We start from the raw sequence: 14,075 nt of genomic DNA on the forward strand, positions 1-14,075 counted from the left end.
CGTGCTTTCAAAATAAAGCAGGGTGGACCATAGATATATATATATATGGGGTGGACGACACGTCAAGAGGTGCTTCAGGTTTCTTATTGTCTGAAGACAAGTGTTGCAGCCAAATCCAATACGTATATGTTAATAATTTAAGCTATTGGTGACGGATTCTTCAAATGTAAAAAAAACGGGGGGAAAAACTCCTCCATACTGCTCCTGTGGCATCTTCCATGTTACCCCTCAAACACCAAAAGGGTTTTGTGTGCTCAAACACTTCACCCACCCCTCCATTGGCATTTGGGTGAGTAGGTAGTGAATTTTCATTTTTGAGGGAACTTTCCCTTTAAAGCTACACATGGCCCTCATCAGTAGAAGACAAACAGTCCCATTAAATTGAATCAAGCTGCAGCACATGTCACACAGTCACAGACATTTGGTCCATGAATTATTCCTGTGGATAAACGGTAAATCTCCCAAAGTACAAGAGTAAGTAAGTCAAAAAGTCTTAGTTGGATGGATTCTTCTCCTCATCCTTCCAGGTTTTGTAGAAATGTTTTTTTTTGTGTGTAATCTTGCTTACGAACCAACAAATGTACATGATGTAACAAACAGCATCCACAGGGTAATCAGAATTTTATTTGGAAGTATCAGTGAGCCAAAAAACCCTGGTTTTACAACACAATTCATCTAAATGGTGTAAAAAAAAATAATGACACACAAATCACTATCAAGCTCATTATGTTAACTAATAAATATAAAAACTGATCACGATTCACTATAAAATATTGCTTCTGTGGTCTATAATCCTTCCTAAACTCTGCTGTAGCTTGAGGATAAGAGCAGTGGGAGAGCTGGTTATAGTGGTTTGAGCGTGTCCTACGGATTACAGGTTGTATGCCTGACAGATGTTCAGAGAGTCTCTCAGCATCAAATCACGCAGGCGCCACAGTGCATCCGCCATGGTGGTGTGGGCTCCCTTGCTCTTCAACCAGTGAGCTGGCAGCCTGCTCTCCTGCTCTTTGGTCAGGTGAGCGTCTCGCCTTTGAGCTGTTGTGGACACAAAGGGTACTGCGTTAGAATACAAAAATAAACAGTAGGTTTCTGCAAAATTCAATACTTATTAAGAAAACAAGATGGCAATTAGCAATAGCTGATTCCGAGCAAGTGTTCGCTCTAGAGTATTGATTGATCCTGGAACTCAGTGCCCTGTTGCTTATTGGTGAAATGTTCTGCCTTGAGAGACTCAATTTAGCGAAGTCCAACTAGTTGCCATTGAAATACTGACAAATCTTCCAAGAAACCCCAAATATCAAGAAGCACCATTTCACTACCTGATTAACATAATTGTGAAGTTCCATGTAAGAAGTCCAAATGATTTTAAGATCTTCTCCAGGAATTATAAGATTACAGACAGACGCATCCATCACCCATTTACCTTATGTTGGGGATAATATTGAAATGCTTCTCAATTATACTTATATATTTACAGACACATTTCTATCACTTATTGTTCTTCACTTATATTTGAACAATAATCACATTACATGAATTTAACATTTTTAAAAGAAATGCATTCAAATCTTTATGCAGAAGCATAATCTTTATTTATGAAGAAAAACATCAAAATAAAACATACAATCTAATGTGCCCACATGTTTCAAATCAAGTGTCTGTTCTATGGATGTTCTGTTCATACCAAGACAGTCACCCCTCACCCAAGAGGCAGTGAGTGAAAACCCAAGACCATTTAAGGAACCCCACCTTTCAGTGTTTGGTCCCACTTGCTGACAGTTGCAGACTCTGAGTTCAGGCCCTCGATGTACTTTAGGTAGGCCTCTGAGTGGAGCACTCTCTGGGTCTTTGGTGGTGGCGCCACAAACATGGGGGTGGTGGGCTGCAGGTGTGAGGGCGCGCCTAACTGGCCCTGTCCTGGATATGGAGGAGGAGCGAGTGTTCCTGGGCTGAACATCCCAGGCTAAAATCAAACAATGAAAATATACTTATAAGAATGTGGAACAACAAAGTGGAATATGTAGGGAACATATTTTTCACTTGAATTCAACAAAAATCAATTTGGTCTATTATTTCAGGACGGGCCTCACCTGTTGCATAAAGGTTCCTGATCCCGGACTTCCTGCCATGCCGTTCATACCAGCTCCCATCATACCTGTTTAATGACAATATTAATTCTCTCTGCATTCAGCACCTGGAGAAGATCGCACTGGTTTCTCTTTAGATCTACAATTATTTGTACAGTAGATATGTTTCTGAATACCGGTTGAATGTTAGTTGTTTGGTCTCAGTTTTAACATGCATTACACTGTATCTGTGAATGTGCGTATGTATCCTGTATATTATTGTGGTGGGATGTGTGCACTTGGAGAGAGGATGTTGAAGACCAGAGAGCGTTGCCTCTGCTCGCTGAGTGAATTCGGCTGTGCAGCCTCTGCACCAGGTAAACCCCTCCAGCAGGAGAGACACGACTGGATGTGACTGACTGAGCAGGTGTGGCTAGGACAGTGGCCCTTACCCGGATGAGGCATGCCAGGGTACCCAGGCATACCTTGCTGGAGATGGTGAAGAGGCAGGTGGGGCCCCCCTGCAGGGTGAGGTGACATTGTTGCCACACTCAACAAGCCCTCATGGGGGCCCTGCATGGGCATGTAAGGTGGGCCGTAAGCTCCCATCATGCCTTGGGGGAAGAGGGCGGAGGAGAGGACGACAACATATCCATGCATAAGTGACATGCAGCTGACTCTAACATTACATGCACTACTACTGCACACTGTGTTCCCTTTCACACATGCACCTTGAGCCATTCATGCTCACTTATTTTACTTTCTCAAAATGTGTACCTACAACTCTGGGGGGAGCAGAAGCAGCAATATCCCAGGGTAAAACTTAAAAAAGAATAAGTACTAATCACTGTTAATGTTATATTAGGTAAACTGAGAACTTACGAGTGACCCCCAAGCTGTATAGCTTTACTTGAAGCTTCCTGACACTGAAATCTGCAGGATTTCAGTGTCAGGAAGGATTTACCATGCACAAATTGAATTCGTGCATGGTAAAAACCACCAGATTGAACATAGACAGTGATGTCAGAGGTTCAGTGTGTGAAAGGGGCAGACAAATACAAATGGGTCTGAGAAATGTTAGCGAGTAAAATGAGCATGAAAGTTGAGTTTGTTTGGTTTTCCAAGAGATTCACGGTTAAATTACAATCATGCAGTTAATGTCATGCAGTCTCACATATGAAGCTGGTAAAATAGAACTGTGAAATGTAAAACAATATGAAACAGCAGCAAAAGAAGAAATAATGTTGCTTTGTGAATGTAGTTTTTAGATCAATATTTTTCCTCCACTTAAAATGGTTTGGAAAATTAGAGGATTAAATAGTCCAGCCTTATTCCTCTGCTGCCTTGTTGCCAAACACTCGTGCTGTCTCTAAGAGGGGTTACCTGACACAGGTGTCATGGTCTGGTTTATCATTCCCATAGTGCTGGGCGAAGGCACCACCCCCATCAGTGCCCCTACTGGGGTACCTGCTCTAGGGGAAGCTTGCTTCTGGGGCGGTCTGTCACGCTCTTGGTGCTCCACTATTTTCGCTGCACGTTCTGCAAAATGAAAAATAGATAAAAGATTTCAAGTTTGGACGAATGCTCACCTTAAAAAAGGTCTCTCACAAAAACATCAGCTCCTCCTCTCACCTTCATACTCTGCTTTCTTAGTAGTTTCAAGGTTCCTCCACTCGGTGCCCACGAGTCGACTCAGCTCCCCAAAGGAGAAGTCAGGGTGTCGAGCTTTGATGACCGCTCGCATTTCACTGCTGAACAGGATATAGCCACTCATGTTGATCTTTCTCTTGGCCCCTTCCTTTTTGGATAAGCCCTTTACTTTGGGAGTGGACTTCATGAAAAAACAAACAAACATGCAAGTTAAAAATCTAACTGGTTGTGTGTGTGTGTGTTTGTGTATGTTTCAACATTAGTAGCAAGGGGTTTAAGCCTTTGGAGATACCTGAGAAGGAGTGTATGGCTGTGTCTCCATATCGCTTGCATGTGGCGTTGGTATCTGAGGCATAGAAGGTGTTACTGGAGCCTCCTCATCATCCATATCTTCGATATCATCATCTCCGTCCTCAATGTCGGCCAGTTTGAGCTCAAGCTCTTCTATCTTCTTACTCAAAAAGGGAGATGCTTCCTTCTGAGGCACCATCAGTTTTCTGTGCAAGACAGAAAAGACGTTTAGGCTTTGAGGAGATTTGAAAACATTTAACAAACTAAAATGTCTGGTTCCCTGACTTACCTGAAATAGTAGATCTCGTCCTCCACCACCTTGGCAGAATATGAGAAGCGTTTCAGACCCTTGAACTTTTTCATCTGCTTCTCAGTCTCAATGTAGCGGCTCTCACACAGCAGGACGTCGTCCTCTGAAACCTCGGTGGATCTGCACGACAGGAAGTCCTTGAAGGGGGAAACCATACATTTGCCTGGAGAGCAGAGAGGAAGGACAGAACAGGTTTGTTAATGAAACTGATGACGAACGTCAACATTCTAATCTGTTTTAGGACGTTTTCAAGGCAGTACCTATGACACAGGTCATGGGCAAAGTCTCCTCGAGTTGGCTCAGAAAAACTTCTCTCTTGTAGAACATCTTTGTGGGCTCGTGCTCGGTTTCCTCTGGATGAATGAAGATCGGTCCAAAGAAATAAGTGGTTCCATTCTGCACCCACAGCTTCTCTATCCTGCAGTCAAGGGAATCATATTTCCATTAATTGATATCTACATAATAATTATATAGCACCAATTACTTATTAGTATATATATTTTGACTCACCTGGCAACCCGTGGCTTTGACAGACCGTGAGACTTGATGTAAACACAGTCTCCAACTTTAAACCACGTGTTGTTGTAGCGCAGCTGTTCATAGTGCTGACCAGCGGGCTCAGCTGCATTCATCTCCGCAGGGACATCCTCTCTCTCCTTTTTGAATAAACAGACAGAGGACCCAGGTGGGTGTTTATATTGTGATAAAATAAACTTAAATACTAGGTAAGAGGTGGGTTGATTTTCAGTTTTGCCTGCCTGGTCTATGTAGGAGCTTTAACCAGTTAATTCCATGCAAATTGGCTTAACTGAGATTTGTCACGATGAACTTCATGAGCAACCTAAATCCAAAATGTTACATTAGCAGTAAGCAATATGACAACCTGCTATATAATATTAAATTTGTTATAAAACATAAACTAACTCGTGACCGGTCACATAACAGATCATAGATCATTACCGCTACCAAGTGGACTGGAGTCACTAGACTCTCCTGCTTTGTCTAAATATGTGAGCTTTCGTACCTAGTTTTTGCCTTTTTGTATGTTTAGGTGCAGTCGCACTGACAGGTATGGCCACATGAAGTGCAGTAGAGGCCTTGGTGGTGCACGCAACAGTGTGCCACTTAGGGGTACAACCCGGTTTACCAGCGGGTTCAGTGTTTAGCTTTATAAAACAGACTTTGAAAATATTTGAGCCTGTTCTACACTTCCCGCAAGATATTACTCCACTGTTACACAAAGATCCAGAAACTAATCTACAATTAACTTATCCAACTGACGCTGTGCAGCTACGACACAATACACTCAGGATTGTTTTATACCTCAACTGCAGCCTCATCCTTTACACTAGTAGCACAGTATTTCCCATTAGTAGCACCTCCATATTGTGCACCTACAATGTGCCTTTGTTGCTTCCATCTATTTGCAAACGAATTGTTATTTAATTATTATTAATCTTACAGCTCTTAAATATTTAACAGTTTATTATGAGCAGCTTAGTGAGACCCCCAAAAAATTTGAAATTTCTCATCAAAGACATGGCCATGTTCAATATAGCATTTCCTTACCTTCTCCACAAATCCGTCACTCCCTGCATATGAGACTGTTAGCTTGTCCTGCTTAGGCTTTGCGAACATGGAGGCTACACGGACCACGGGCATAGGCACCTCTCGTGAGACCAACTTCACAGAGCTCGTAGGCATGGCCCATATCTTGATCTTCTTGAAGGACTTGTTTCTGGCCGAATAGCGGGATTCACAGACATACACATCCTCAGGCCTGTAGCCCTCGGGCTGCATTTTGAAATAATCCTACGGGCAACAGAAAAGGTAATGAATAGGTTAGGACTATTCTAAAAAGTAAAAACACTTTTCTTTATGCGGTTCAGATTTAGTATAGGGTCTTACCTTCACACACAAGACCACACAAATGCCAGAGACTTTGCTGAATGACACTTTGTTGTAGTAGTCGCTCTTGAAGGTCTCTTTTTCCAGAAACTTGCGTGTGGCCAGGTGGAAGGTTTCACTGGGCCTGTAGAACCAGCAACCATACAGCCACTTCTCACCTTCAAACACAAATACATGCAAATATTCAGTTGGCAATCATCATGGAAAGATGGCAATCATCATTAATCATTATTTAGAATACACAACAAACTATCAAAAAGCTGTTTAAAACCATTTATTTTAATACAAAAAAAAGCAGTAGAGTACGGTACCTGCTTCATTCTCCCACATACGTTCAATACAGACGATGTGTGGCTTCAGGTTTGGTTTCGACTGCTCAACATACACAAAGTCCCCCACGTGGTAGGTGTGGTTTTCAAAGGTGCATTCCTTAGTGTACACACGCTCTGTCTCTGACTCTGACTGCCATGCTTCTCCTTGCAGGGCTCCATGTTTCTCACCAGCTTTTGAGGTACAAATGTATAATCATTTGAAATGGATAAAACATCAACATTTTAAACATGTCCATTATTAAAACAGTGCACACACCTTTATTAACCTCCTCGTCCTCTTCTTCTTTCTTTTTCTTGTCTTCCTCAAACTCTTTGGGAATTTTGTCCCTCTTTTCCTGCTCCACGTCACTGTGCAGGTGTTTTGACGTGTAGTTGAGTGCAGTGGACAGGAGAATCTCTCCATTCTTGCATAGCTCATCGCGGATCTTAATGAAAAACTGTTGCAGCTCCACTGAATCTTCAAATATCTCAGAGTCAGTCCTGCAAAAGTGAAAAGGTGTAACTTTTTTCTATTTCGATGCGAAACAAAAATATTGTTGTAATCTTAACAAAAGCATTATGTGCTTACAGAGAACCAGAAAACAAAGCAGAGTCAATATTGTTACGGAGACAGCCTCAGACTACTTAACATAGAAATCATGTCTGTTTTAATTAAATGTGTATACCTGTGAAGTCTGCGTGCCTTCTCCAGCACCTCAAACATGTGTTCCTGGAAAACATCCAGTCTCCTGTAGCGGCCCCGGTCCACGTTCATCCTTATGACATCAAAGTTAAGTGGTGGCTTCTCAGGAGAGGCTGGATCAACAGCAGGAATCTCAGCCAGCGAGTCGCTGTAGCATCTGCTCTCTTCATCCTGGTGGCCCAGCACTGACACAAACAGGTTCCTGATCAGCTCTCTCACCAGAAGTGCCACAGCCGGAGGCCCAGAGTCCTCGCCTCCCTCCTGGTGCTTGCGTGTCTCCAGCAGCACCCGGTGCAACAACAGAGCGTCCCGGTAGATCAGAGACTCCGGCTCATTGTATATGCAGGCGTTGTTGAACATAAGAACAAAGTCCTCAACCAGGGCATCAACATCCTGGAAACGGCCAGCCGCCATATGACTTCGCAGGCGCTCCATGTCGATGGGCCTCTTGATGGTAGCATAGTAGTCGGGCAACTCAGCGCGAGATGGCAGACGGAGGAAGATCGTGCTCAGACGCCGACCTCGGCGGTCAGTGAAGTTTCGCACAGCATCATAGAGTTCATTCAACCTCTGCTGGAGGGGCGTGAGGTATTTGGACTTCTTTGGAGAAACACTAATCTTTCCTAAAAAAATACAGCCAGGTTATGTATTGTCAGAAATAGTGTTACTAACAATACATGAAAGCACAGAGCTCATACCCCAGCAAGGACTAATAATCTCTCAGCTAGCCTTTTCACAGTTGCCATTGTACATGCTGAATGGGGAAACGTGTGTGTGAGGGGGGAACAAATCACCACATCACCAAACAAAGGATTTCTCTGCTGCTGTGATCCTGATTGTGCCCGGCAAATGTTTTGTGTTTAACAGGTAAAGATAGTGAAGATTGTGTCTTGGCAGATCTTTTATGTTACTAAGAGAAGAGTAAAAAAAATGATTCATTATGAAACTATGGGAGAACAAATTGGGACTTTGACAGGCCCACATCTGTTTTTGTTATTAATTAGAAAATAGATAGGAAAATTAAATTGCATTGAAATTTGCAAAAAGATAAATCGGCTTCTCCACAGGGAAAGTTTTATTATTTTAAATCTCTTCTAGTAAATTGTATATCATAATGAAAATGTGGTACATTTTAGAAGATTATCAGCGACAATGTAAAGTAAAACAAGCTGCAATTTCACTTGATATCATCAAACCTACTTAGTTTCAGTTTTGGAGATCCTATCTCCTCTTCTTCAGGTGAAGGTCCTAACTCCTTGCGCTTGTCTTTCAGGACCTTCTCCAGAACATCAGCATCATTATACACCTATGAAATCAAAACACTGGGTGTTAAAAGAATGTATTATGGTAAAATTGTGCATACAATATTTTCAGAACTCAATAAAACTGATTCAAACCGTCTACCTGAGATCCCTCTTCATTGTAATGCCTGGCGTTACGGAACATCAACCTCATGTCATCCATCAGAGCTTCCTCTGTGGTGTAGCGCTCAATGCGGACGTTGTGTTCAATGGTTTTCATGTCCATGGGTTCGAGGATGACGTTATAGTAGTCAGGGTAGTCCTTCTTGGAGGGTTTAACCATAAAAAGGTCACTCAGACGCCGACCGGTGCCTGACTCCTTGGCATCGAAAACTGCAGCGTACAGGGCTTTCATTCTGTTCTTTTTGACATTTTTCTTGTGGCTTGAAAAAAAGAAATCAAAAGTATTATACAGATAAGCATGAATGAAAATACAGCGGAACAGAATGCAAGAATGAAACAATAAGGGTGATGTATTGTATTATTTTGTTAAGACACAGACTAGAGAAACTTCTGTGGTTTGAGAGAGAGCAATAGATCATTTTAGAAAATTAAAAAATGCTATACCTTTTCCTCTTGACACTCCCAGTATCAGATGACAAAATGCTGTCTCCGTCTTCATCATCTCTCCTTAGAAGCTCCCTCTTCTTGGCCTGTCCAGACCACAAGAGACAGATGCATATGGTTTCACAACAGACACTCATCTTTGTACACAACATATGGGAAGATCTTTACTGGTCTGTTTCAAATTATGTTGATTGAAAATATCTTCCGGCACAACCTGACATGGAATAACTGAGAAATCATTACCTGCATGATCTGCTGAAGCCTGAAGGCTCGTTTGTAAATGCTTGAGTTAGGCATGTTGTAGCGCTTTGCATTCTCAAACATTAGATTGAGGTCAGTGTCCATCTGCTCCACACTTTCATACTCCCCATTCTTCATCTTTGCCCTTAAAAACAAACATAACTTTTAAGCAACGATTTTAAACCAAAAATGTTTCAACACTGCTGACTTGTGTATATTGAATGAGAGTTCCTTACCTGATCTGCTGCAGAGCGATGGGCTGTTTGATCTGCTGATAATAATCGGGATATTCCCTGCGAGATGGTAAGTGCTGGAAGGGTTCAGAGAAGACCTGGCCCTGGTTGTTCCTGGCGCCCCGCACAGCTTCATACAGCTGGAAGATCGGGTTACTCATCTCCATACTAGAACTCTGACTCTCAGCCTCCGACTCTCCCTCATCGTAACACACAGAGCCTGCGAACATTCATATAGTAAGCTGTTACACAAACACAAGTTCAACGCATTCATCTTAAAGCAACAATACTTACCGGAGAGAACAGGGTCGTCCTCACTCTCTGAACCGTAGTGAAGAGCGACGCTGACGCCAGACAGTCGATCACCCTGGCCAGACCTGCGATTTCTGAATATAACGTTTATGACACAAGGATAACATCATGTAGATCTTGAAAGAATCCATTTTGTATCAGGGAGGGATTCGAGAGAAAAAATGTTGTGCACTAAATACTATTATTGTTAAATACCTGATGCGAAGACTCGTTTTAGTGGGTTCAGCGTGTTCAAGTTCGGTCTTCCGCTGGATGAACACTTTCTTTATGGTGTTCGCATCCTGTACAGTAAGAGAACAATTGTTATATTTTTGGGTATGTTAAATCTTATTAAAAAGGGAAAAATACCTTAATTGTTAAGAGTTTACCTTAAAAACCTGAGATCCTGGTTCATTGTACGTTTTGGCATTTTTGGCCATGAGGTCAATGTCCTTGGCCATTGCATTAACACTTTTATAGTATCCAATCTAGGCGAATGAAATAAGTTGGGGCTAGTTAGAATAAAATATGTTGTGCTGTCAATAGTTCATTTTCAGTTTGTGAGTCAGAGGACTACCTGTATTCTTTGAGCGATTGCTCTCAAATCTATCGGCTCCTTGACAACAGCATAGTAGTCTGGGTAATGCTAGAAAAGACAGAAGAATACAAACTGATGGGAAAAATTGTCGTAGATAAGAATACAACTCTGAATGTGTTGCTTTAGCAAAAATTACGCTTTATAAATCGATTATAAACTTGCATGCATTGTTGTGAGAGATGCCAAATAAATGATAAAAACATATAACAGTTTCTGGAGCATCATCTAAACGCATAGGTTCTTCAAAGACTTACCACTTTGGAAGGCAGTTTCTGGAACAGTTCACTGACCAGACGCCCTGAGGGATCAGCGTGTGACACTATAGCCTCCAAGAGTTGCTCCAACACCTCCTTCAAACTACCAGTTGAGGTCTGAAAGGTGATAATGATGCACGAATTAGGTTTAATGTAGCACAGCAGCACTTGTTTTTCTATACAATAAACTCAAGTCACCACATAATGCAGATTAAAAGCATTTTCATCTACAAAAGCATGGGTAGTACAAATGTCTCTCATTGAAAAGAGACTGACATTTTTCATTGTTTAATATGCTATACAATTAAGTTCTAACAAGTACTGTTAGTAACGATCTTATAGACAGACATAGTACTTTAACACTCAATTTAAATGGTCATATCACTTGCCTCATCCTCTGTGGACATTCCTGGATTATCCATCATGTCATCACCATCTTCATCATCCTCCTCTCCATCTCCAGGCTGCACAAACTCACTCCTTGTTTGGAGGTAAACCTGCCACAGCTTACAGGCAGCCTGATACTCCTCAGTGTCCCTCTGTGGTGTTGAACATGGGGGAAAGAATAATGAATACATCAAGACTGTCAATTGTGGGGCATTGCACAAATTAGAAACGGCCCTAATTCTCTTGTAAATATTAAACAAGACGATTTTTATTTATTTATTTATTAACGGAAATAATGTATTTATTACAGGACTAGCTATACTTTAATATAGTAATATACAGGGATTATAAACATTAAAAACAAGATTTTAACAAGAACCAGTTTTGTAATTGATATGTTCAAATAAGGAACTTTGGGTAAAATACATAAATAAATGATTCATGATCAAATTGCTGTCTTTGCTGTACCATACCTTGTAGAATAATTTGGCATTGTTGAACATGAGCTGGAAATCTGCAGTCAGCTGCTCCACATCGTTATAATCTTCTGACTTGAGTTTATACTGAATTTTTGTCATATCAATTGGCTGAGACACAACCTCATAATAATCAGGCAGATTCCTGAAAAGGTACAAGAGAGGACAAGCATCACCACAGGCTGCGTTTCATGACAACACACAGTCAGATATCTGTTTGAAACACAGTACTACGTGTGCAATAGCGTGTTGTCATTAGTGCAGGATTTATCTTGGCAAATTTTTCATGCTTTAATAATACCTTCTTTTTGGAACCCTCAGAAAGACATCACAAAGTTGCCTTCCGTGATCATCCTTGTGGTCTCTGACAGCATTGAACAACTCGTGGCAAACAGCGATCTGAGGGGGGCAGAGGATACACGGGAAGAGATAAGACTCCACAATGTTATCGTTTAACGGTCGATAACGCAAATAAGACGCCGACTGCAAATAAAACCAATAGAATAAATATTAGTCTACTCACCATATCTACAGGAGGAACATTGGAGATCCTTCTTCGCTTCCTGCCACTTCCAGGAGTAGAGGAGGTGTCGTCGAGGTCTCCCCCTCCGCTGACACTGCTGGAGGGTGAAGTGGCCCTTCTCCTCTTCGAGCTCGCCGACATTGCTAACCAACAAGCTAGCCCGCTAGCTACACAAATACAACACAACGGGGGTTATCTCGGTGTGAATTCTGACCCGGGTTAGACCTGACTGATTAAAACAGGTTAAAAAGGAGCAACGGCCGCTCTTCTGTTCATCCTCAACTGGAGTAGTAGTGTGAAGTGTAGCGTTAGCATTAGCATGAATGTATGAAACAAAGCAAAGAGCCGAGCAGAAGTTAGCATGTTATCGTAGCTGTTGTCGCTTTCCTACAAACACAGCGAAGGAAAATATTATAAAGTTACCTAATAACACACATAAGCTCTGGGGTGAATGGATAATGTAACCGAGTATGAAGAATCTTACCCAAAACGCAGCAAAGTTTGTCTTAGATCCCTGAGCTCAAATGTGTGTCGGCTAGCTGGCTAGCCACTGTTGTTTGAAAACTCCTGCCCGGAAGAGAAGTGCAAGCGCCACAAGGAACAGCGCTGCCCTCTAGAGCTCAGGAGAAGGACTGCATCAGAGAGAATACGCTTCCTGTGAAAACGTCTCCTACAAATAGCCAATTATTTATATTTAACACAATGAGAATGTATATTCGAGAGAAAAGTTCTTAGTTTGCCATTAAATGTAAGCCTGTAACCGAGGCATAATTCTGGCCTTTTAAACCATGAGACACTGTAGGGAAGGTAGTTCATTAGATAACACAGTTTAACAACATGGTAATTTAAAGTGATTTGCTTTAAAAATGCCTTATAATTATTGTGATTATGATTATTCAAATAGCCATAAGTATATATCGTGGTGCTATTTTTTATCATTGTTAATGCTTTATTTAATGCTTCTGAGTCATGCTGAGCTGAGAAACACGAAGTCAGAAGTCAAGGAGTGGCACTGTTTTCTATATGATCATAACTTGGTATTCATCTTATACCAGAGCTACCCTCACATAAAGGATGAACACAATATCAGAAATGACGGCATTGCGAAAAGCCCAGTTTAAAATGTATAATTAGGCCCCGAGCACTGACAAGCACTGACAGACAGTGTACTGACATTTTAAGGATTATTATTTTTAAATTAATTGGCTTTTTGAGGGCTTTAACATGTTCACATTTTTTTTGTTGAATTTAATTTATGATGTTTTATGTTGTCTTTCCTTTCTTAACTTTATACTTTTTTTTAAATTTTAATTTAATTTAAAAAATATATATTTACCTCCTGCGCAGAAGTGGACTGCGCATCTCCTGTGCAGAAGTGGACTGCGCAGGATTTTATTTTATTTTATTGTTTAGGGCCCGAGCACTATGAACCATTGCAATTGTAAGGATTATTATTATTGTTATTATGTATTATAAATTATTCTTACCAAAATTGACCTATCTTCACAATAATTGATAAAATTGATACACATGTGTATCATGACCAGGCAAACAAAAAAGGTCTCTGGGTACCATTTGAAAAACGGAGCAGGAAGCCTGCTATTTTGCATTTAGTGGCCATTTTGGCCGTATTCCACATTTTTACTTTGAGGTTCTACATCAGATAGACTTCAAATTGAGATGAGTGTCATCACAACAAGCTGGAGATACAAACTAACTCAATGTTAGTTGGTGTGACCATGGCGTGGCGTCATACAGGACATACATGGGCCATTCGAAAGAGAGACATTGCTGTGGTACAACTTGCTCGTAGCCAAATGATTCTGCTCACATTTATTTGTGGTTACAGCCCCCCCCCCCCCCCCCCCCCCCCCCATCCCTCCTTGTGGTTATTATTTTACAAGGTAAAGGTATCAGAGAGATATTGAATCCAGCTTGTGGTTGATGTTAAGGAATTTATATTATT

The 14,075-nt window shown here is 41.3% G+C and overlaps 1 protein-coding gene across 1 annotated transcript; it reads right to left on the reverse strand.

Moving 5' to 3' along the window:
• Nucleotides 1–604: 604 nt before the first annotated feature.
• Nucleotides 605–12,726, reverse strand: pbrm1l (polybromo 1, like). Its single transcript, XM_062402769.1, has 30 exons — nucleotides 12,594–12,726; nucleotides 12,110–12,276; nucleotides 11,888–11,985; nucleotides 11,584–11,731; nucleotides 11,113–11,262; nucleotides 10,724–10,840; nucleotides 10,449–10,517; nucleotides 10,261–10,359; nucleotides 10,088–10,173; nucleotides 9,875–9,966; nucleotides 9,584–9,800; nucleotides 9,351–9,492; nucleotides 9,108–9,193; nucleotides 8,644–8,923; nucleotides 8,440–8,545; nucleotides 7,223–7,862; nucleotides 6,814–7,037; nucleotides 6,537–6,728; nucleotides 6,226–6,383; nucleotides 5,887–6,129; nucleotides 4,828–4,973; nucleotides 4,578–4,735; nucleotides 4,297–4,480; nucleotides 4,009–4,213; nucleotides 3,699–3,897; nucleotides 3,450–3,605; nucleotides 2,519–2,680; nucleotides 2,091–2,155; nucleotides 1,750–1,963; nucleotides 605–1,035 (listed from the first exon to the last, which is right to left on the reverse strand). Exons 2-30 carry the CDS (start codon nucleotides 12,248–12,250, stop codon nucleotides 872–874), a joined length of 4,941 nt encoding a protein of 1,646 aa, XP_062258753.1. The 5' UTR covers nucleotides 12,251–12,276; nucleotides 12,594–12,726; the 3' UTR covers nucleotides 605–871.
• Nucleotides 12,727–14,075: the final 1,349 nt, after the last annotated feature.

Source organism: Platichthys flesus, chromosome 2 (assembly GCF_949316205.1).
Source record: "Platichthys flesus chromosome 2, fPlaFle2.1, whole genome shotgun sequence".
NCBI lineage: Eukaryota > Metazoa > Chordata > Actinopteri > Pleuronectiformes > Pleuronectidae > Platichthys > Platichthys flesus.

Coding starts and splice junctions, on each gene's coding strand:
- pbrm1l (XM_062402769.1), bottom strand. CDS start 12,250: ATGTCGGCGAGCTCGAAGAGGAGAAGGGCCACTTCACCCTCCAGCAGT. Junction 8,924..9,107: donor GGGAGTGTCAAGAGGAAAAG/GTATAGCATTTT, acceptor CTTTTTTTCAAG/CCACAAGAAAAATGTCAAAA. Junction 3,898..4,008: donor AGCCATACACTCCTTCTCAG/GTATCTCCAAAG, acceptor TTTTTCATGAAG/TCCACTCCCAAAGTAAAGGG.